Genomic DNA, 26,150 nt, shown 5'->3' on the forward strand with positions numbered 1-26,150 from the left:
CAATAGCTGAACTAATGGTATTGTTTCACCTAATAAATATCCTTCTTGTGCCTCCCTCGTCCTCATTTTCTTTGTGTCTTCGTGCAAGATTGTGTTTCTGGTAATTTAAATATTATTCTCCGCAAAGTATCAAAAGAAACAATGCGAAAACAAAAGGGCGAAAAGAACAAAGAGGAAAAAGGCAAAGAAAAAAATATATAATTGTCTTCCTTCTTCATTTAATTAAGAACATTGTGAATTAAATTGAAGAACTGTGTTAAGGCAATTTTCATGAGGGCTTTCGAGGGGGGTTTGCCAAGAAGAAGAACAAAAAGAGCGTGGATAGTAAGTTCCTTGCGGAGGTCATGGTGAAAAATGCGTTCGAAAAACGGTACAAATGCGATCGAGACATTTCAATCAATATTGAAAGAGAAAGACATAAAATTTGCATACAAGAGACAAGAATAGAAAATAATTGAACCAAACTTGGTGAATCTAGTGCAAGGATCACAATCTTGTCTCTGGAAAATAATGGTGATGGACATAAATCAGCCACTTGATTTAACTACCTCGTACGGAGATAAAATAGAGAATTTTCCAGTTGGCATTAATCATTTTCAATGGGTTTCAATATGGGAAATGTTTCACGTCACCAAACGATCATCATCGATCATCGTATTTGATCGTTGGACAAAATGTCGCCATTTTTTCCCCCACAATGCCTCAGTAAATTTTTCATTATATCAAATGAAATGGGAGGAAAAATAATTGCTAATAAGATGTTGAATAAATCTTACGCATAAATCAGAGTCGAGGGCGAGAATTCCTTAAGTACCGAGGGGTTTAGAGACGAGTTTTAGTGATCGTCAATGCACTTGTACTGCAATAGGAATAAATTCAAGAAAGCAGCTTTCATGTTTTTTGTTCTTAAGTTTTCTATCAAAACCTTAAGAACTAAAAATTGAGAACAGTAACCAGCGCCATTCGTGGGAGATAACAGTGCCCCCATGCGGAGAAAAAAGTTTGACAGTGTCAAAATATCTCCGCAAATAATGTGATTTCCTTCGCATTGAAAGTATTTTTGCGTAAAAGAAAATCAGAAATCAAAGTCAGAATAATCAAATTTATTTGAGATTTATAAAATATTCAGAACTATCCATTTCTACAAGATTTTAGAAATTGAGATATTTATTTAAGAAATTTGTATTCTTATGTAAATAGACCTTTCGTTGTACAAATAGTTATTTTTTTCTTAAGCCATAAGCACACCTTTTCTATTAAGTAATATGCAATCGATTGCAATTTCCATATTATACTATTCAAATTGAAATCAGACATAATTGTCTCTTTCTGTCAATTGAAAATTGATATTTCAATTTCAACTTTCAACCGATAAGACAATTCAACCGATTGAATTTCACTCAGTTGGAAAAGGTTTTCCAGTCCCATTAAGATTTACTATTTAAGGTAAAGTACCCTCACTCGACCGGTAGTACCCCACACTCGACTCAATCCTCGTTCAATTTCTATGAAATTTCCACTGATTCGTATTATTTATGGAATAATTAACCTATTAATGTTAGATCATATGCTAAATATTATAGCAAGTAATAGCAAATATAAATAAATTAAATAAATAATTCTACCGGTCGAGTTCAGGAACCGGTCGAGCGAGGGCACTGTATGAATATGCCCATACCATGGAAGTTGTGATCTCTCATTGAGAGACTCTCAACTCGAAAAAGCGACTCCCCGAGTGGTAGCTCCTCACGAACGGCTACGTTCCTCACTTGATCTCGGCGAATGATTCCCTTAACTGCCCGGAGGTACCTTACCTCATCAGCTTGTACTCGTGATCTTACTTTTTCGGTCATTATCCAAATCTCATGACCATAGGTGAGAATAGGAATGAACACAGCTTTTATAACCGATAATTTAGCCGAACGACTAAGCTCGGCTTTCCTCACCACGCTACTGCTAAGCTCCCTCATAACTGCAGAAGCTTGACCGATTCACGACGAGAGTTCTGCCTCCATCGTACGATCACTCGCAAATAACAATCCGAGATACTAGAACTTCTCAACATTGTGCATTGTACAGGTTGTCGGGATATTACTATTACCTCAGACTTGACCACTTCGTTACATTTTTTTTCTAAAATTACGAAGTAGATCAAAAATAAAAAAAAAACTACGTTTATTCAAGATCATGCAATCAGATTAAACGAACTTAGGGGGAGGTGGGGCTACTTTGAATTGAATGAGGGACTACTCTTTTTCTATTTCTAAAGAAAGCTGGACCTTACAATAATTTAATTTTGATCCACAATTGTTTTGTCTATCTAAGTTACATTATGATAAATCCCAGTTTCTTCTAGAAATATGCAAAATAAATCGTATATCAATATAACCCCACTGCTCAAAGTAGCCCCATCTCCCCCTAGTTGTAAGTATTTTACCATTTGAGTAACTTTTTCGAATGTGTAAACAAACTTTTGGCCGATAAAAAATGATCAACTTTTGCTAAACTATTATATTTAATATGAAATAATATAAAATGAATTTTTTGAAATACATAAATAACTTCTATGGAATACAAGTTACTAATTTTTAAAAAGGAAAATAGAAAATGTAAGTTTTTCTACAATTTTTCCACCTGATTTCTCGAATATAACTTTGTCAAGAAATTTTTGGCTGATACTGTATTTTCTGTTAAAGCTTATTTTACAGAACTGTTGGAAATGCACTTTCGTTTCAGATTAGAATATGTAGAGAGATACCGTACAAAAAGCATTCGTTAAATTAGAACAAGAACTCTGTAGGGGAAAGTACTCTCCCTTCGAACGTTCATGCCTTCGAATAATGTGAATTTTCTTTAAGTTTTCCTAAGAGACTTAAATATTTCTATTAAATATTAGTTAGCTTATTATTGATTTATGTGACAATCATGTGAAAATCTCTTAGGAAAAGTAAAAGAAATTCATATTATTCGAAGGCATGAACGTTCGAAGGGAGAGTACTTTACCATAGTATTTTTTTTATTATCACTTAGGAAACTTCCCAATCAACCATAATGACTTAATTTATGTGTTGTCTTTTATAGTTTAGTAGTATTTTATACCATAAATTATAGTTTAGTGCTTCTTAATATTTCTTCTGAAAAATGTCTGTCTTATCGCCCCTTTCCTTTGCTTCTTGGGGTCTTGTCCAAGTGGAAATATGTGAAAAGTTGCACGGTTGGAACGTGCTAATTGACAATAATCAAACTCCTTCGCGACGCATTTGTGATTCATTGTGTCTCCTGGTGTTGGCTTTTTCTCTACTATTTTTCACCATACCACGTGTTCAGATAGGTGTCTGAGAAAGGATAGAACAAGTGCCATTTCTGGGGATGTGCAATCTAAAGAATTTCATGATGAAAAAGCAAACACCATTGAATGATGTAGGAAAAAGAAAGGGGAGAAGCAAAAAAAAAAACATTCACCAATAAAGAAACAATTTTGTTCTATTCGAGGCACGTTCTTTTGAGTATTTCTGTTGTCCTCGCAATCCTATCCACTTGAATTTTATTTTATTGCCAAACATGAGAATAACGAGATGACTGGAGAAGTTGGGAAGACTTTTTGCAGAAGAAAAAAAGAAGTGGAAGATGAGGACTACAGTCCAAGAGTCTCCATGAATTTCCTCCATTTGTGAAATATTTGTTCTTTATCCTGCGGAAGGATCTCAAAATTGAGCGCCATTCCATATTTGTCGATGGTTAGTGTTTTTTTGTTTGGTTTATTTCAGAATGACTCGATGTTTTAATGCAATTGTTGAAATTATGTGTATTTTTCTGGAGAGCGCCAAAAGATATCTATCGCAAATTGCATTCAGACAATTGTTTACATGGTGATATTATGTGCTTCTTGATAATAATATAGTATTTCATTTACTTTTTAATGGTCAGTAAAGATATAATATCGTTTCAAATAAACTTATTGTCAGTTCTCTCTTATTACTTGTGGTCGAATTTCTCCATTGCATTGTTTATTTTCCATTGGAATTATTTATTTTGAAATAAAACATATTTTTAACATATCTTACTTAAAAATAAGTAAAACGGATTTCAGGATGATTTAACTTAGCATTTCGTTTTATAGCTGTATTCTGTGATGTTTCCCAATTTAATTTAGACAGTGTGTCGCCAAATAACATCACTTCTGCAATATTTGACAAACTCTGTTCCATTCTTTAGATAAAAGTGAAATTCAACTTTGTCAAATATGAAAAACATCTTAAATTGTTCAAAACACTTTGATAATATCTCCATAAAAGTAGCATGAATGCTATGTAAACATTTCTCCATTGTTCGCAATTTTGAATTATTCGCGTATAAAAATTTTAAAAGCTCGATCAAAGATGTGTGGGGCCTCAGTGGATAGAGGTACCTGGTCCGTTCATATTGTAATATAGTTCTAGGTTTACCTTGTCAAGAACTGCCGCTGTCCCTAATGAACCTTAATCTGGAGCACGGAAGAAGTATTCCTATTAACTCTAATTTTATTAACAATTCTTTTTTGTTCACTGTGTTTTAAATGAATTTGGGCCATTGTAATATTACATTTTAATAACAAGTGCAATGCATCAAATTTTCAGAAAAAGAACTATGAGCGAAATCCATAAGAAGCATAGAAAGAAAAATCGAGTCAAAAAGTCTTCCCGCCGGTGCTGGCCAAAATCCCGAATGGGTTTAAAGTCCGAAAAGCCAAAATCCCGAATGAGCCTAAATCCCGAAAACCAAAATCCCGGAAAGCCAAAACGCCAAAGAGACAAAATCGCGAAAGACAAAATCCCGAAACCAATTATCATGATAGCCCAAATCCCAAACACAAAAAATTTGGAATGGGTCTAAAGCCCGAAAAGCCAAAATTCGGAATGGGGTAAAATCCCAAATGGAGTGAATGGATCAAGATTTCGAAAAGCTAAAATCCCTAAAGCAATAATCGTGAATGACCAAAATTCTGAAAGGCACGAAATGAAATTATACGCAAGATATTATGTGGAATAATTTCGATTTTGACTCCAACAAGCATAGGTGCAATTGTGGTGATAGCTATTGACACATTTTTTTTTCACAGATTTTGGCATTCATAGAATTTTGAAGTTCGGTATTGTGGCGTTCGAGATCTTGACTTTTTGGAATTTTGACTTTGTAGGATTTTACTCATAGGGGATGTTGACTTTTCGGGATTGTAGGGTAAATTAAGCTAATTCAATACCTGTTCTAAATGGAAACTTTTCGCTACTCCAAATGGAAACATCGTTTTTTTTTCATGATAAATACAGTATTAAATTTTTATTTATATATTTTCTATACATCAGTTTCATTATTTAATTCATTTTGCTCCAATGAAAGCGAAAATCCATTCATATTCACAAATTTTTATTTGTAAATTTCTCAGAAAAATTAAAATTAACCGTGTTTTCTAATGAAAAACGCAATAGAGTGATTGTTCTCTATTAGTTTTTTTTTACATTTATGTAATATTTCTGGCAAAATTTTGTGAAATTAAGTGTTAATCTTTATTGATAACGGTACGTGAAGTTTTCAAATGAAATAATTACCTATTTCGTGAATAAAAAGGATTTTTTTTAAGTGTTTGCAAATGCTTTAATTGGAAACACCGGAAATTTTAATTTTTTTTTTAGATTTTCTTATTGTCTCAGACGGAAAAGGAGAAAAGACCAGTAGGGGAATGCTATAGTAATATGACAATGTCATATGACAAATTTGAATTTTTTATGTGGTAAATTCAGAAGGACTAATCGTAAGCCTGACTTAGAGCAGTTACTAAAAGCTTAGTAGATTTCCATGCAATGGCCGTTTGATGCTCATTGGAATTTATGTTGTTCTGATCCTGAATTTTACTACGAAAATTTGTCATATGACATTATCATATTATTACAAAATTCCGCTTCAGGAATAAGAACAAATCCTGCGCTCAAGAGCAACTCAACAAGGTTTTGGAAGCCTTTTGTCACGGTTTCACTTAAACTGTTTGTCTCAAATTGGAAAATTTCCCTTGTCTCCATTTGGATTAATTTGTTTTTAATAGAAGCATTTTGCACTCGTGTATTTTTTTTGTATTTAAGAAATTTTCAAATTATATTTAATGAATTTTCACTTTAGAGTAGCATTCAAGAAGAGTCAAAGGGCAAATTTATGTAATTCTCTTCAGAAAAAAAAATGAACTTAATGTGTTGAATCTTCTGCCAAAGTTAAAACGTCTGGAAATGATTTTGAATTAGGACATTTACCTTAACCCATCCGAGATTTTCGTGTTCGGGATTTTGACCTAGGGGAAGTGGGGCACCTTCGAAAGTGGGACGTTTCAACTTATTCGATATTTTTGTGTTCGAGTTTTTGGCTTTCAGGATTTACGCTTTTTGGATTTTAACCGAGACCCGTCCCGGCTTAAAGCACAAAACGTCTTTGATTTTTGTAGGGTAAAGTGATACAAGTTGAGCAATGGTACAAGTTGGACAATGCTATAATTTGGAAAGGGTTTTTTTTCTTCATTTAGTACTTCATTTTTATTTGTATATTTTTAATGCTTTAGTTTTATATTTTGGTTCCTTGTGCTTAAAAACAAATTTTATACTGTATTTATCCCATAGCCATGTCCAACTTGTACCGGCGAATTGTCCAACTTGTAACACTATGTCCAATTTATATCACTTTACCCTACTTCATTTTTTATTGTACTGATTTATGTATTTCATTTCTTTGATTTTATTCAAAACAAAATTAAATTCGAAATTCGAACGTAAAACCATTCTGCCAATGGTTTCCTCCAAAAGCGAAAATTGGCATTTGAAACCGATCTTCGAATTTTGAAAATTTTAACTTTTATAAAATTTCGTTGATTTATAAGTGATTAACACAATATTTTTCTTCTCATAGATATTAAACATTATTTATCATTAAGAAACATTTTTAGCACCTTTGTGTGATATTTTACAAATTCTCAGGCCTTTTTGCGAAAATTCAATGTTCAATAGCGTTGGTATCAACGCTAAGACGGCGATGGCCGCATGGGAAGGGGGTTAAAAAGACTAAATGAGATGAAAATAAACTGAACTGAACTGAAATTCAATGTTATATTTCGAAGTCAGTGAATTATAATTAACGCCACATTCAAGTGTTGATTTTTCAAACATAAAAGTGAAAACTTTGATAATTTTTGAAAAGAGTTTCAAACGACTTTTTAAAATTCAAAGCTTAATTCTGAAGTCGTGTAGTTGATATATTAATTTTGCATAATATTGCAATGTTTTTCTGTTAATTATAATTATTTATTGCCTATAAATTCTGAATAAAGCGAAATATTAATTAAACAACGTTTAGAGAAAAAATGCCGCAGAAATTAAATTAATATCCAAATTACAAACTGTTGAAATTACTGCAATTTGATATAAGAGAGAATAATTTACATGTTTTGCAGGAGAGACATAATATTAAATGGTGAATTTATTTCTAAAGCAATTGTTTACGATTGAAATATAGTTAGTAATAGCATAGAACGATTGTGCGACATTTTCATTCAACTCATTATTTATTATGATTATTTGTTTCTTTTGTCTGTTGCTCTATGCTTTTTTGGGATTGTATTCAATTGTAATTGTTTTCCACCACATTTGGTGTTCTCTGCACTTTGCGCGCGAGGGTGAATTGAAAACAAAATGAAAAATTAATTGATTTACTTTTGTTATTCATTGTTTAGGCTTCAATAAATGCACCGTAAGGTTTGTTTTTCTTTTTGGCTTAATTTGTGCATCTTCAATTTTTATGCAATTTATTTGTCGGACTATTACCTCAGTTAAAATGATATCCTTCTCTGTGTGTAGCTTCTAATTTGGATAAAGCACCGCATGTTTACAATATCACAAAACAGATGAAATCAAATATTAGCTCTATAATCATACTAAATTGAATTTAAATAAATAAATAATTACAATAAGTAAATGCTTCTTTCTAAAATAGTTAGCAAAGAATAGAAAATCTTCCTAAAATAGATAGTAGATTCCTTGCTTTCCGGAATGTTCGAACTAAAGAGCTTTCTGTAAATTCATTTATCAAAATTAACAAACTTAAATTGTTTTGTAAATTGTCAGAAAACCATTATAAAACCGAAAAATGATTAAGAATTGCTCATCAATAATTAGAATTAAAAAATCGGTAGCATGAATTACTTGAGGTCGTGACATATATGTGCAATATTAATGACTAAATAGTCTTTAAATCGAATCCGAAAACGTATTTAAAACGTTATGTATTTTCGAAACAAACCAAAAAAGAAAATCTGAAGGTGAAGGAGAGAAGTGCATAGAAAAAATGTACAATATATCTCTTGATAATATTGACCTACGCGGAAGGGGGTCTCCGAAGACCGGAAGTAGATATCTCTCACCATTTAGCCTCTAGTCCGGTAACAAGCTTACGAGCAAATAAAAAGCAAATAAGTATTCAATTCAATCAATTACGTGTACTTTGCCGATTCATTACCAGTTGAAATATGCAATATCTTTTTTAAAAAATCCAAATATACAATTCAATGAATTGAGAAATAAGTAGTTGACTGGTTAAATTTTGACCTTAAAAAATTGAAAATGGCTTTTTTTAAGTATGTTTTGCCTTTCAATAAGTACTACGTATGCTGAAAATGATCGTCTGGGTTATTCCTATTCCTTATCCCAAAATTAAATGTTTTACATGGGTAGTAGGAGATGACTGGAAAAATAAATGAGATTCTTAAGTATCTCAGGTAAAGAAAAATGTCAGGAGATAATGTTTTTTAAATGGGGGTCACCGAAGACCGGAAGTCAGTATCTCGTTTTACCTCTAGTTCGGTATTATTATTAATCGTATCGGAATATTTTGTTACAACGTAATCATGTTAGTTCCCTGATAATTGAAAGAATTATCATAAAATTTGTTGGTTAGGTAAAAAATTAAATATAGCTAATTGTCCAAAAAAAACGAAATAATTTTTGAATTTTCATTTTTATGGGTTTTTCGAAATTCTCCGCCATTTTGATTTAAAATTACATAAACTTACTCTCTATAAAAAAGAGCGTCATTCTTTTTAATTCCATTAAATCTTGTTGAATTATTAAGTTCTTGTGCCCTTATTGTGCCTGAACCAAAACCTGGGGAAGACCACTGTAGACAGGACCGCAAAGTTTTAGAGAAAAATAGTCTTTCTCCTGTGGTTAGGTTCATTGTTGGAGTTGCTAACTTGGAATATTCCCCACATAATTGGTCCTTCGAGCCGGATAGTTAGTGTTGGAGTTGCTTGTTTTGAAATACGTTGATTTTGAATATTCTTGTTAAATTTTACAAATTGTGGTTAAATGTGACTGTATAATTCAATATATTTTTTTTTTAAATTTAATATTATTTTATTAAAAAGTTCTGTTTTTTTTATTAATTACAGTTACTTTCTCATTTACCACCTTTAAATTTTAGTATTCTCATTCATTGCCATCTCAGGGCACTGAATGTGTCAAGTACTCGCTCTATAATGCAAGTGTCCCGGGTTCGAATCTCCTTTAGTTCACCAGGAATTTTTCTGGCGTTAGGACCTTGACAGACCTGAGGATTAGTCGAGAGACGGCTTACATTTCCATCATTTTCCACTAAGTCATCTCTCGGCTTCAGTACTAAGTGTGTCTAGGGCATTAAAAGTGTTCGGATTGCATCCAGTGAGCTTCACTGCACTTGATGATTCCACGAGGCATGGGACTGACAATCTCATTCCGTATAAAAAAAAGAAACAATAATGCGTGTCTATAAATCCCTTTGCGGGAAGGCCTTGTTCCTTCATGGAATGTTCTGCCAGAATTATTATTATTTTATTATTATAATTATTCTCTGGTTGGTGATATATAAATTGTGTAGGAATTTTAAAGTTCACTTATTACTTTCTAAAGAAAATCTAACATTTTTTCCTGGTTGAAAATTACACTTTAGAATGAGATAATGAAGAAACAAAATGAATTCACCTTTCCTTTCATTCCCTGAAGAAGTATGATATCCCGGAAGCTTGAGTGTTTTCTCAAGTAAAAGTTGAATTTGAAGCACGAGAGAAGTGAAAATTTCTTTTATTTTTTTTATCAATTCAATCATTTTCCCACTGCTTTTCCATTTTTCCATCGTGTTTCACAACATTATCTCAAGCACCCACAGAGCCTTTGACTGTTTGAAAGTCATGTCTTATATATTATATACAATATGTGTACAAATAATAAAAAGAGGATTCATATCCTGTGAATTGTGATAAGAAATTCTCAACATAAACTCATATATCCCGTTTTGTTTCTTTTTTTCCATCCAAGCTTAAGCTTTTTGCTCATCCATTTAATAAGAAAAAAAAAACTAAAAGAAAATTTGACTGACTACTTCCTACAATCTCATAAGATATGTGATAAGTAGGAGGAGATACATTTTTCAAATGACGGAAGTTCTGTGTTATTTGATACATAACATATAGTCGCTAAATTTGGGTCAAAGGATAGAAATTCTTAAGGAATGCCTTTCTTGGCACATTTCCAGAAAATCTCTTGAATATTTAGGAGATTTCTATCGATTTGTTTAGTCTGTAACCGGAGGATATGCTTAGGAAATCGAGAGTACGACTCAATGTGATTAGTGACATATTGTCCTGATTTTCTTGTCACTAAGGCTTTTCGGAAAATAGAGAAATCATCTTAAAGAAATTTCTTTGGGAGTTTAACAAGAGATGTTTAACATCTACAAAGGGACAGATAATCCTAACCGGCTTATGTAGGTGAGATTCTTAACGTGAGCTAACTCGGAGTGCATGCAAATTCGATTTAGAGCTGAAGTTGGGAGACGCCATTCAGTTATCTTGAATCAAATTCGTGAAATTATACAAGTTTTGTATTTGAACCAAAATGTCAAGGATTTGGATGAACTGACAGAAAAGTGTTATATGGGTGAAATGTAGACCAGAATGTTCTCTATAATTTTCCCATAGAACATGATCTCATCGATTACTCAGAAGCCAAGATAAGCGAGGTTTTTTGTTTCTTAACTCGTTTTTTCATCCAGAGTGCCCCAAGTAGTCATTTGTTGAGCTTCAACTATTTCAAAGAATTGTTGTATTTTGTGGGACTTTCCATTTAAAACCCTATTTTAAGTGTCTTGGTGGAGTAGAGGCAGTCAAATTGGCATCTGAGTGATTTCAAAGCGTTTTTATGGGAAAAATCATTTTTTTCACACTTAAACGGCAAAATCGGAGTGATAGCGTAGTCTGAGCGGAAAATGATGTATGGACGAAATGTAGAGACAAATGTGTTCTACAATTGTGTCGAAGTAATCATCAAAATCGGTTTAGCGACAGTCGAGATAATTGAGGTTATGTGATATTGAAATTGGTTTTTCGACTGTGGCGCCCCTGGTGTTGGTCCCACGAAGTTCAAATATTCTAGAAAGTTGTAGCATTTGGTGAGATCTTTCGTTTAAGCCCTCACTCATCAAAATCGGTCACATAGAACCGGAGATATGATTTTTTGAATTTTGTGAACTTTGACCCCTCATATCTCCGGTTCTGTTTTAACCACAGCGCGCATACGCACCATTTTGGAAACGTCCTAGACTGGACTACAACATACTAAAATTTCATTAACTTGCACAATGCCGTTTTTGAGAAAAGTGACTTTGAATTTCGATGAATTTTGACGCTATCACAGCGCCACCTGTGGTGACTTTTTGAACTTCCATCTGAAAGTGCTCATCGAGACGAAACCAAAAAGGTAAAATTTAGGTCGCTATGTTAATTAGAACCGGAGATAGAGGCCGGTCAATGTTCGAACTTTGACCCCTTATAGCTCGGGTCAGGGGTTATGGATCGACTTAAGGTTTTTTTTGTTTGATAGGTATAATCAACGGCTACAACATACTAAATTTTCAGCCCGATGCACAATGGAATTTTTGAGTTATTTAACTTTTAAGATTTAAAAATTTTCTTTTTAAAAAAAGCGCCCCTAGCGGTGGTTTTATGAACTTGCGATGTTAGAAGGGGAAGTGGCATTTCACGAGAGCTTTCCAAAAAGCCCTCACTTTTTAAATTCTGACAATTAGAACCGGAGTTATGGCCATTTTAAGAAATTTTTTTTGGACCCTTATAGCTCGGGTCAGGGGGGTCGGGGGACCTTAAGTTTGGTATTGATGGAAAGCTGTAAGGCCCAGCTATAACATACTAAAATTTGAGTCCGCTGAATGCCATAGGGGCGGAGCTATTGAGAAAACAAAAAAAGGGGGGTCTTCAAAATGGCGGAAGGAGGGGTGGGGGGTGGGGGGTCTATGCACCAAGTTGCAATTTTCACCTGATATATAACCTTTGCCGAAAACCGCAAGTCGATATCTTTTTTAGTTTAGGAGCTATTAAGCTCCAAAGAGCGGCCGGCCGGCCGGCCGGCCGGGAACGTAACTTAGCCACATATATATTCGGAATCAGGAAGTGGCGAAACACATTTTGGCCAAATTTGAGGTCGATCGGACGACATGAAATTTTGTTAGGATTATAGTAGGTGAGATTTTGTTAAGAATCTCACCTAATAAATATTCTAAAACACTTTATTTTATTCGATATTCTAAGATCTATATATTAATTAATTTATTGTATTGTTAATTATGTTTTATTATAATTTACAGTAGACTCTCGCTAATTCGGTTCTTTTAAGATCGGGCACCTTTTTAATTCGGGCAGCAGATAAATTTGAAAAAAGTTTATCGATATTTTTAAATTTTTCGAATACAGATGATATTCTCAAATTTGCCATGGTTTGTCTTAGTTATGATGTGATTTTGCATTATAAAGGGGGTTTCATGAGATGTATCATAAATTAATATGAGTATGTATACTTTATATTAGTATGCGGAAGAACAAAAAATCGTTGCATTTCAAACAATTTTATGCCCGAATTTCTCTCTAATTCGGATGACATTTCGATCCCAAATGCCAGAATTTGGGAGAGTCTACTGTATCAGGAAATATTGATTCAAATATTCGAATTTCGAATATTTGAATCGACATAATTAGAGATTTACAAATTCTCTATGGGAGCGATATTCGAAAATCAGGTTTAAAATTTAATGAAGACAAATTTACTACTCGTAAAATCGACAAGGAGTTCACAATATATAATTTCTATTTAGAATTTGAAGTGTCATCATTAGTGGTAATCTTCATTTTGTCGTAAGGCGAATCGAATTAAACAATGTATATAACTTGTGATATTATATTTATCCTGTGCAATTCCTTTGTCTCTTTCTTTTATCGTGTTATTTTGCAAATTTTCGGTACTTTGTGCGAATATTGATTTTAAATTTTCGAACATAAACGATATGTTGTTTAAAATATTTGCCATTTTACCTTTCTGGCCGAGATACTTTCAAAACAGAATAGGAAAGCGGATGACAAATCGTTTAGGAGTAATAAGTACATTATTCTTAAATAAAATTATTAATCCAGTAGAACAGAGATTTAACTTATAAGAGGGTTTACGGTTCTCTTTTTGACCTATTTCATGTTAGAAGTTATTAATTAAGAATTAGAAACATGATCAAGTTATTCTCTAATATAAGGTTAAAACAAAATATTAAGATACTAATGTGATATAATTCTTTTAATTTGAGCAAACGATATGCAATCAAAGAATTGTGATTACTTTTAAATTAATAACCAAAATATTCTAAAAAAACATATTTAGTGCCCTATTATTTTTTTTTTTAATTTCTTAGCTAACTTTTTAATAAGAAATCGTAAAATATCGAACAGCATGAAAAAATGCAAATGAAAATAACATTTTCTACTCTAGATTAATTTATACAGTATAATTGCACGAAATTTCGGCCAGCTTGCAATTTCGTCCACTGCTTTCTTTTTCTAAAATTTACATGAATTTTTAGTTTTTGTTTTTGACTCTAGAGATTATAATGCAGAAAAAATCAAAAATGTCGCTTCGATGAACGAAATGATGTGAAAAACACTTTTGAAGAATTCCAGAAGGGAAAGAATCTGTGAGAATTGAGGTGGCCAATATATTAACCAAAGCTTTGTCTATTCATTTTAAGAATGATACGATAAACTATCTACAAGGTTCCAATCAATTTGTATTAAAAATATTACGTGACTGACACTTTCATGTAACTGTGCCAAAATTTAGTACAGTTACCCTATTGAAATCTTTAATTTTAAAGACAATTTTTGGAAAAGAAATTGATAATTTTATTCTGTTTGAAATTGATTTTATTCTCAAAACTATTTTTACTTCCATAGTTTTCGAATAAAACTGCATTTATTCCATATTATAATTAGGAATATTTTGTTTTGAATGATAAGTATTATTCTATGATTTCCTTTTCTCAATTTGGTATGGTTTATATTTTTTCCTTCTAATTTTCTTTTCTCTTTGTCGGATTTATTTACGTTTATATAGTATAAAGGACTTTTGTGAAATTTCGAATAGGTTGCATTACCAATTGTTTTAGTTTTAACTATCACATTTTTTTGTTATTCCTTTTTCAGAAGTGTTGTTTTAAACTTTGAAAAGTAGATTATCTTCTTTGTCTTATCTAAACTTGTTCTAAGTGCATTTATAAATCAATATTCAATTCAATTCAATGTATTTCTCCTGAAATATACTTAGTTGTGGCTGCCGACCGATATAAATATAACTCATGAAAAAAGTCTACCATGTGTGCTATGTCGGACACCAACTTTCCTGAAGTTTCTTACCTTCTTGAAATCCACCAAGGCTCTTTCTGTAAATTCTATATGTGAATAACCATTTTTTTTATTTCTTTAACATTGTACAACTTCTAGAAAATGAAGAAAAATTCAAAATTAATAGAATTTTAGGGAACATAAAATTGTCCGAAATTAGAAATATATCTTCACCGATGAATATTTGTTGGCAAAACGTCAATTAGTAACTATATTCTTAGAAGAAAAGCACTATTGAAAAATTCAATTCAATATTCAAGATTCAAAGATAATTATATATCTTTGACCAAGTTAGTTGTAGTGTCCGATATTGTAAACTGTCCGGGATTTAGCACTGTTCCCCTATGTGTGAAAATCTAAAAATTACTCCATCATTTTCAAATTGTCAAATATTATTCATATTTTTCTAACAGCGAGTTTTACAGCCCACAAAGGGCAAAACCACGAGCTATATATGGCTACGATAAATTAATATTCTAATATAGAATTTCGAATAAGGGCAGAATCACATTGACAATAAAATGCTCGCCGTAGCCTCACCGTATTTCGTTAATTTACGCATTTTCATTGCAATTCTTACGCAAATTTCCCATTACTGTTTTACCTTATCTCATACTCGGTGGCACTAGGTAAAAACAGTATAAGAAAATTGTATAAATAAAACGAAAATGCGATAAACGGTAAGCAAAAAAAAACCACGATTAATTTCTCTTACGGTTTTTTTGGCTGACCGTTTATCGCATTTTCGTTTTATTTCTTCAATTTTCTTATATTATTTTCACCTAGTGCCACCGAGTATGAGATAAGGTAATACGGTGATCGAAAATTTGCGTAAAAATTGCAATGAAAATACGAAAATTAACGAAATACGGTGAGCTTTTTACTGTCAATGTGATTCTGCCCTAAAAGTAAAATTTCAAATGATTACTTTTGAATGAGTGAAAGGATTAGGTATATTGTATGGCTTTTGAGAACAATATTTGATAAGAAATTCATCAGAAATACATTGAGAAATTAAAAATTAATATTCAAACGTTGTCAATTATTTATCAATATCTGAGAGAACTTGTGGTTTGATGATGAGAAATGCAGCTCAATTAAATTGCGAATTTCTCGAGGATTCACAAGAAATTCGTTAGTTATTCTCTCCTCGTTGAGAATTTGCGGGTTGGATGTCAGAAAACGTGCCTCGAGTACATCCCAATGTTCCCACCGCTGAATCTTCCAGCAACTCACAGCAGACTGCTTGGCTACAGGTTGAACTGGATGACGAAGGGAATGTCTGCAGTTCTCGTTCCTGGGGGATGTGGACAAAAAGTCATCCAGTGACATTGGCATGACTTTTTGTTCCAGACCAATCGTCAATCTCTCAAGACATATATCCCATGTGCGCACGAAATGCTAACGAACTGGACTTTTCCCCGTCTTTCACCACCATGTATCATCCCAATTTGGCCATTGGGAGATTTTTCTTGTCCAGTGTGTGTGCCCATAAATGAGATCAACACTCATTTTCAATGCTTGCAATACACAAGTCAAAACATTTTGTCATACGATAGAATGTGCCTAAGGCGAAATTCCTCAACTGCCACAAACGGAACTTTATCCGAAGACGCGCTCTCAATGTACCCGGTGACTCTATTTGGATGATGTAGCATTCCAAATGATTCAAATGCCTCCACCTGTGACGAGATTTCTCCACTCTTTCCATTGCGTCTCCTTGGTGCAACTAATTAGAGAGCCTCGCTGTCTATCGTGGCAAAACCTGATAAGAGACTCCTCCCCGGAGACAAATTAAATGCGAATAAATCAATTAGATCAACGCGTGACTCTCCACTATGGTAATGTTCAATTGCCAATCCATAAAAGTTCACCTTCGGAAAATCTCTTTTTCGCATTTTTATTTTATTTGCAGGAAAATTTATTAATTTTCAAATACAAACAATAATAAACTTAAAGTATAGTGATATTTTCTGCAGAGTTTGCCCAAGTACAAAAGTTCTTATCGCGACATTGTTGTACAACAAAAAAATAAAACAGAAACATATCTCCTAGAAATATGAGGAAAGTTTAATGGCAATTTAATAGATATTGTGCATCTGTGTAGTACTACACTGACTTACCTCGTAGTTTCTGGAATGATTAATTCAGCAAAATAATGGGAAAGTTTTATCTCAACTTTCAGGATGGACGCTCACCCCTATCCTCAGGGGAATCCGATGATTCGTCGGGTGCAGAGTCTCCAGCACCAGTGGTGAGTAACAGTAGTCATGAGCAGAAGCTCCCGTCCACATCGACGGCGTCTCTGCAGCAGCAGACGCCGTCCAAAGTGTCCCCACCTGTGATAGCGCCATCTACGACCAACGTCCCTCAGCTCCAGAGCGGTCTAGGAAGTGTCCTGTATCCGGCTGCAGCTCTTGCAAATCTGCCACAGGACGTATTGCTCAGCCTTGTTCAAGCAGGTCACCTACAGTTTCATTCAAATGATGGTGAGTTCCTTTTTGAGATTTGACACCTTCTTCTTTGACATTTTCGCATTTGGCAATTTCGTTTTCCCTTGCACATCAATAAGACAAAAGCAATACCAGTAAAACTATAATCCTTTAATTTGTTTTATTTTTATTTTTTAAATTTCTCCCATTAAGTAGAATAAGAAAATTAGAAATTGTCGATTGCATCAACCGTTGTAAATGCATTTGTATCAACTGATTATTTCAAAATGATTGAGGTACAAAAATCAGTCCTTTCTTTACTATTTTGAAAATTTTAGGTTTTATAATGGTACAATTACAAGAAAACACAAGTTCTTGAGCAATAGAATGATTTTTCATTATTCAAATGAGTTAATTTATTTAGATGATTAGAAGAGTCTGGAGCGAAAAGTCAAAATCGAAATTTTTAAAGTTCAATATCTTCCAATATAAAAAAAAATCAAAGTTTCAATTTTTCATCGTAAAATAACTTTGTTGAATCTTCTTAGATGTACAAATCATTATGGAATTTGATCAAGAAAGAGAAAAAAAAATAAAATACATACACAGATAAAAATATTTTGTAAAATCATTCGTAAATGTTTGTGGATGCCTACTGGTGACTTACAAAATGCTAGTAAATCGTGTATCACACAAACAAGTTCGTAAAAGTTTGTACTTCTTTTCACAAACATTCTTCGTAACATGAACACTTGACGATCGTTTTTATAATTTTACAAATACTTGTTTGTACACTTTTATTTATCTGGCTAGATTTTACGAACAAATGGCAAAATTTTACGAATATTTTTTTGTGTATTTATGAACATTTACGAACAAATGTTTTTAAAAGAACAAAGACTGCTCATCAAGTGATTATGATCATTATGATACGAACAATCTTTGAGAAAAAGGGACAAACTTTTACGAACTTGTTAGTAAATTATACGTACGAGCATTTCGTAAGTAATTCACAAACATTTACGAAGAAGTTTACAAGTTTTTTCCATGTTTATATTGAAATTTTGAGCCCTGTTACTTCTTGAACTTCACAGAATGAGCATGTAGTTTGCTTGAGTATGGTGCATTGTTTTCAAAGTCTTAAAAAGGTGTAGGGGAAGGTTTTGAGGCTTCGCACAAATTTTGGCTTCGAACACTTCACAATTTTTCCCATGTTCCTTTAATCCGTTATATAATCGACTTTTTAACTTGTCACCATCCTGGAACTTAAACGGTAATAGATAGCAACTTCCGGTCTTCTAGGACCCTCAATAATAAAACAATAGGAGGAAGTGGGGTACCTTTGAAAGTGGGGCACCTTTGAAATTGGAATTTTTCTCCTATTTTTAAGAGGAACTTAGACATATCATAATGTAATTTAGCTTCTCAGTCCCTTTGTGCAGACAAATTATATCACGATGAGGCTCAATTTTATTTAAAACTAGGTTAAAAATCCCAATTTCAAAAGTGCCCTACTTTCGAAGGTGGCCCCTTCCCCCTATCTCGTGATGTTTTTCTCTTCCTCCCGAAATCCCCTCCAATACCAAAGGTTTTTGATTTTTCTCAAAATTGGCCTAAGCTTCTTCAATGATTTTCGGATATGTTTTAGAGGTAGTTCAGGCGACCATTTCGTCCAAACATGCCTACGACCGGAAAATTGGTCATTTTGAATTATTGAAAGTCAAAGTTCAATCACTTTGAAGGGCTCATATTTTAACCGATTTGGTTAAATTTGGATTTATTCGAAAGGTATTGATATTTCGAACCCAGCTACATCGATCTTTATCGGTAATGAACTGTATAAGTACCGATTTTTGAATTTTTTTTTGTTCCCAAGCTAGTGGTCAAACGGTAGGAGATATCGACTTCCGGTCTTAGAAGACCCACCCACCCCCATAAATAGACAATATCTCGAACTGCCGTTTTTTTCCTTTTTCCCCTAACCCCTTCTTTCCGATCCCTCCATAATCATGTTTTTTCGGTTTTTTTTTCAAAATTTCCCCAAGCTTTTTCAATGATTTTCGGATATGTTTTAGAAGTAGTCCGGATGAACACTTCGTCGATATTTATTGATGGATAATAAGCTATCGTGATGGATATTCTATGAGGACACCTCTGGTAATCGCCACAGTGGAAATTTTGTTTCACCTCAAGAAGAAAAACAAATTTTCTGTCTTGCCCAGAGCTTTCGGTCCGGATGTGGACTTTCTTCAGTGGTCAACTAAACTATGTTTTTTTCTTGATTTCCTGAAGTGAATCTTGAATGGAGGATCATCACCAGCAGTAAATCACTTGGGAAGTTTTTAACTAAGAGATAATTGGTTTTCTTGCTACTATTTTTAATTTTCTTTTTGCAATTTGACTTTGAGGTGACTTGATTAGGCGCTTCTTCTGACAGAAAAAGCATTGAGTCAGAAAAAGTGCCTAATCAAATCACATCAAAGTCAAATTACAAAAAGAAAATTAAGAAAAGTAGCAAGAAAACTAATTATCTCTTACTCAAAACCTTCCCAAGTGATTTACTTCCAGTGACGATCCTCCATTTTCCAAATATAACGAATTTCAGGAAATATAAAAAATAGTAGTCTAGTCGACCACTGAAGAAGGTCCACATCCGGACCGAAAACTCTTGGCAAGACAGATTTTTTTTTCTTCTGAGGTGAAACAAAATTTCCACTGGCGATTACCGGAGGTTCCCTCATAGAATTTCGTCGAAACATATGACCAGAAAATTCTCCATTTTGAATTATTGAAGGTTAAAGTTCAATGACTTTGGAGAGGAAAATTTTTTCAACCGATTTGACTTAATGTGATTGTTTTTGTAAAGATATTGACATTTCTTATCTGGCTCTATCAACCCCAATCCAAGTAATGAATTGGTCAAGTAAACATATGAGTAGTAAGGGGACAGCAGCGTGATGTAAATGTCCTCGGACATTCCATGGACATGTCGTAGGAAGGGGACACCAGCGTGGGAATCAGGCCGATTCCCCCGCCCCCCGCACCCCCGCTACCCTCCCCCTGAACCATGAATCTGATTTTTTGGTTAATAATTTTAATTGAATATGGAGCACGATGATGTTATGGAGAGCACAATGATGTATATAATATACCATAAGTCTGCCGAGGAGCACAATGATGTATATACCACAAGTCTGCCGTGGAGCACAGTGATGTACATACTACATTTGCTGATGAAAACTCTCCGTGGAGCACAGTGATGTACATACTACATTTGCTGATGAAAACTCTCCGTGGAGCACAGTGATGTACATACTACATTTGCTGATGAAAACTCTCCGTGGAGCACAATGATGTTTTTTTTTAATGCAATGCACTGTCCATGTGTGAAAAAATGCAGTGCAATATGAGACCTTTTCGCGCGCTCAGTACCATATGGATAAGAAGTGCGATGCAATTTAATTGATGAGTGGAATTTCACAATATCTTGAAAATCTTAGATCATTCAACACCTCCAGAAAAATGCCAAATTGTGGTTTTTTCACTGTCATATTCAGTGAATGAAATTTTAGGTGATATTCTTCATTATCTTTTTCCTCTGCACAGTCCAAGTGTGGAAAAATGCAAATGCAATATGACGCCTTTTCGCGCGCTCGCTACCATATGGGAGAGACTTTATCATTCTCACTGAAAGAATTTGATTCCTTCAGACGGTGGAAACAACACAGAAAAAAGTCTTGGGAGTGCAATGCAATTGTACCACCTCAATGAAAAATGAAGATCACCAACAGATGATCAATGAAAGAGAAAAAAAACATTTTTTCACATTTTATAAATTCTTTATTGGCAGACAAAAAATTAATCTATTGTATATCAGCTTATGACAAAATGATATTCCTATTTTTATCAATTTCTAACTTCGCATCATATTCTGCATACACAATGCAAGTAATAGTTTTTGAAATTGTCTCAGAGAAACGAGCTTCTATACGAATAGAACCCTGATCTAACAGAGAAAGGCATCCACCTGAATGAGCATCGGGGTTCAGATCATATGCTAAGATGAAAAATCCATTTTTAAATTCTTCATAAGTGATGTCATGCCCTTTGTCATCATAGTGAATGCCTGTTCCTGTAAAGAGAGTCTGGTATGCTTTTGCATATTGATCTTTAGGAAAATTCATTTGAAGAGGATTAATCGGATATGGTGTGCCATTTACAAGTAGGGCGAAATCTGAGATATTATAATGCTGAAAATTAAATGGATCTTGAGATTTTTGCCCATTATATGCAGAATTGTCAACCATGGCAAAAATTACTCGGCGAGGCAAAATTCCATGAAGTATATTGTCTAAATTTATGGAATTAGACCCTGCGGGAACAGTGAGTGTCTTAATTTCAACTTTTTTATAATGATATTCTGCATTCTTGTGTTCAAGCACTTTGTTATGGGCAAGAAGAATATTTGGGTTTAAAGTTATCTGTTTCATATACATTGTTGCATCGTGTATGCGAAATTGTGGATTATGATTATCATTGCAAAGAAGAAAGAAAGATGATTTCTCAAGAGTAATAATAATCCTTAGGTCTACATTGTTAATTAAGAATAATGGCTGATTGAACATATCACAATGCAGCCGACCCAAAACCTCAATTATTTTACTATTTTTAATAAAATTATTTCTTTTTGATTGATCTTTTATCCATCCCGAGTTGCGTAGGAAAGTATTTTTGGCATCTTGTCCATAAGACAAAAGTGTCTCAAAATAGCTTCTGTAATGATAATCTCCTTCACTCTGGGAAATGATCCTTCCATTGAGTGAAACAGACACCGATCGTATGAGTGAATGCAGGATGTTGTTTACAATTCCTGGTTGATCAATATCCTCATCTGTGTATCTTTCTCCATTGTCATTTAAGAGTTGAATTTTAAATTTCACGTAGATTGAAGATAGATCTCGATAGCAATCTCCATTGGATACAGAGTAAAATTCAATCACTGATGAATTATCTAGACTGGCAAGGGGTTGATAAGAGATTTCATCGGCTCTGAGAATAGATGTTTGCAAGGGTGGAGATAGAAAAATGTCCAGTTCGCTCTTCATACATTCTGTATATTGAGCCATTATGAAAAAATATCCAAGACTCTAGGTTTTTTATTTTGCTTGGCTTTGACCTTTTTGAGCTTCGATCTCTTTTTAATAATTTTTTCCTGAATTTTGTTAAGAATATTTTTGGCTTTATTCCTTTTCTTCGATCTGGACCTCACTAAGGATGATGAGGGAATAGAAGATCCTCTCTGTGGACTCGTATATATACCTTCTCCAGTCATAGTTTTGAATTTTTTAATAGCTTTTTGTCTTAAATCATCTCGAGCTTCTCTACCCCGGTCCAGAAGAATATCTTTAAGGGGTTTTGTACCAATATCTGTTAAAATTTCAGCTCCTGTTTTTGCAGCTTGTGATTTCAATGCAGACATTCCTCTAATAAAAAGTGGTTTTAAGAATCGAATTAGCCCCCCAAGAACTGAACCCAGTCCTCGACCTCTTTGTACGCCATAGAAATCAGGAACATAAACATTTCCAATTTCTCCACGGCCAATTTGTCTCATATAATATGAAGTGTATAGGTTAGCCATCTTTGAGATAGTGAAGAAATCAATAATAACAGGAGTATTTATATCTTTTCATAACATCATTTATTTCTCTTAAAATGAAGTACTAACATTGTTGGTGTTGAGCTGGCTTGAAAATTGTAGGGTTTCCCATTTTGGGATGTGATTAAAATTTCAATCGTATCAAAATCATTTTTTTCTACAGGAAAATATTGAATTCGCTCAAATGACTTATAAACTTCATTGTTCTGAATTAAAAGTATGGTCCTCAGGCATCTTGCAAAAGTATTGCTTACAAGTTGAGGCCTAATTATATCAGTGTACACAAACATTAAGTCCCTGGTGTGACTTGTTGTGAATGAGGCTGGAGAAATCGATGGATGCAAAACTGATGAAACAAAATCATCCCTGTTCACATCATGTATGATTGGAGGTAATTTTGAATGTTCTAAAATTTTTAAAAGTTCATCTTTGTTGCGTGCAGATTGTGGAACAGATGCAAATATTGTTTTCATAAGATCATCAATAGATTCATAATTATCTCTGTACAGTGGAATATCAAACATTGTGTCATTCAAATACATGCTGATTGTGGTCAAAGGTTCAGACACCTCATCAAAAGATTGTTTTACAATTATATCAGCTGGCTCGCATTGTTGTTTTGGTCTTAGAAGAGCTGCGAGTTTGGCATTTCCACTCATTTCACTCATCTCCACGTGCTCAGTGTCATATGTGCACTCTGTGCATTCCTCAATAAGCTGCTCGAGTTTCATTTCAATGTTGAATGCCTCGAAAGAAGATCCCACAGTTGGATTGTCCATTGCAGAATTATGATTATAAGCATTTTTCACCAAGTAGAGAAGACTTCTTAGAGGTGTTTGTGGTGTGTAAATGGGAATTGTTATCGGCTTTCTCGCTCCCTGGGTGTTTATTAGGGTGATGGTTCTTGGCTTTACAGCTTTTGGTTTTTCCCTATCACCAGATGATTCTGCTACATTAAATGATATTTCAGCGAGCCCAACAACCCATTCCCCTGGCAAGAAAATTTTTGCTGGCAATTTGGTATAAAAATTTGCCAGTGTGTTATGAGGAAAATATCTCTGAGAGGAATTGCTCAAGAGAGTCAAGTAAAAATCATTTTTCATGTCGCTCGATGCCATATTGATTTAAAATATCGGCCTGATTTATCCAATGAGATGTATCATCTCCTTTGAATTTTACATAATACTGAAGATTTTTCCCCAATCCTCGCGTTTTTATAATCTTTTCAATGGGAGGATGTCCATCTTTAATCTGTACCTTTTGCAATTGTTGTTTATAAAATCTCCCAGAAATCGGAGTATTTTTGTAATCACGCAAAATGTATATTGGGAAGGGTTTTTTGTCGATTATTTTGTCTATGTGAAATTTTTCGACTGTCCAATGTTGCTGAAATCCTCTGTCAAATGATGGTTTAGATTTTGCGACTCTCACCAAATCATCTACTTGAAGATTATTCGCATTCTTTGAATACTTTGATAAAAAATCCAAATGTTGGTCTCTGTATCTTTTATTTAAATTTGCAACATCATCATCTGTTACATCGTTAGGTGCCATTCCTATAGTTCGATGAAACGAATTATTATACACAAAAATTAATTGATTGAGGACATCGATATATCTCTCTGTCTTTTTATGTGTGAAATATCTAAACATTTTCTGCTTAAACGTTCTGTTGAATCTTTCCACGACGGCACACTTAATTGATGGATTGTAAGAAAAATTTTGTTGAATATTTTTGCTTTTTAGGTAACTTTTGAAAATTGAGTTTTTAAATTCTTTCCCATGGTCAGACTGTACTTTTTCAGGAATTTTTCCACTCTTTTTAAGAATATCGGCAAAAGCTTTAGTTACCTCTTCTGCAGATTTATTCTTAAGTGGACGCACAAATGCAAATTTGGAAAATACATCAATGACGGTTAGAATGAAAGAGAAATTGTCATTATGCTTTTTATACTGTCTCATATCAACCAAATCAATTTCCCATAACTCATCAATATTTGTAACAATATATTTATTTTTTGGATAATTCTTTATTACAGGATGATGCAAAGTATACACATCTTGTTTTTGCAAATAATTTGTTATGTCTTTTTTGCTGACAATATTTTTCAAATTTTCAAACAGTTTCTGTGGTCTGGCATACAAGTTTTTACTGTTTAAATTCAAATATTCCTCATCTAAGGTACTGGAGTCCATGATAATTTCTTTTGCACAGGAAAATTGATTTCAGATTGACCAGACCCTTGTGGCATCTTCCTTATATAGCTTCGAGTCCGTTTCGGCGAACGTGGTGTAATTTTTCTGGCCCTCTTTGGTTTAGCAGGTGTTTTCTCAGGCTCATCTTTATTTGTAGGTACACTGTATACATTTCCCTCATTATCCTCAATTGTTATACATGCTGGAATGCTAGATCTTTGAGATGGATCTCTCTCATATTTCGACAATTTTTTTAAGAGCTTTTGTTGAGCACTTCTCGGGAGTCCATCAAAATGTTCATCATCAACAAGATTAGTGGTTTCGAAAATATCCTCTTCTCCTAAATTGTTCAGGGAATCTTCTTTTTGAGAAAGTTCATTTTCTTGAACAATATCTTGAATTTCATCATCAATGAACATATCATCATTTTCAAACGCCGTTGTAGTAGATTTATCCAACGTTGGTGGTCCATTGTATCTTGTTTGGGTACCCACTGAATAGGTTGGTAAAATTTTTCTCTGCTTTTCACGATGCAAATTGATAGATCGAGGAAAATTTTGCTTTTTGCGTTTCAATTCTGATTGCTTTGCAAGAGAATGTCTGTATCTGTACCATTTCTCAACATTGTTCATTTTTTTGTTAGAGAGAATTTTATATATCTCACGATCCAGAGATGTCAAATTTTTCTCAAAATTTATGAAAGGCTTTAATTCATCAAACAACTCGGGTGTGACTACTACATATCGTTGTAGAGAATTTTTCTTCCTATCCATTATGACCCCAAAAATTTTCCAATCGCTCCTGATAATAAAGTTGAAATTAGGATTGGTAAAAATCCTGATCCTCTCTGCACTAGTAATTTCCTCCTGGAGCACTGTGATGTTTTTGAGCATGCAATTTTGCGGATCTCATTTTTATACTTTTTCAGAGGTCCAATACGCTTAGGCTGAATTTGAAGATTGCCATTTAAAGTATTTTGTACGATTTCTTGCAAAGCTTTGATAGTTGATTGGGAACAATTTTGGATAATAGATTTCCTCAATGCTGGAGATGCATCTTTAAGCACATACAAAATATGCCTGTTTTCCTTCAA

The 26,150-nt window shown here is 33.6% G+C and overlaps 1 protein-coding gene across 1 annotated transcript in view; it reads left to right on the forward strand.

Annotated features, from left to right (window-relative positions):
• LOC129800301 (serum response factor homolog) overlaps positions 1-26,150 on the forward strand; it is a 101,172-nt gene that overhangs the window by 62,031 nt on the left and 12,991 nt on the right. The window contains exon 3 of the mRNA XM_055844581.1: positions 16,959-17,262. Within this exon, the coding sequence (XP_055700556.1) occupies positions 16,959-17,262 (304 nt within the window). The remainder of the gene's footprint in view (positions 1-16,958; positions 17,263-26,150) is intronic.

The sequence above is a fragment of the Phlebotomus papatasi genome, chromosome 2, assembly GCF_024763615.1.
Source record: "Phlebotomus papatasi isolate M1 chromosome 2, Ppap_2.1, whole genome shotgun sequence".
NCBI lineage: Eukaryota > Metazoa > Arthropoda > Insecta > Diptera > Psychodidae > Phlebotomus > Phlebotomus papatasi.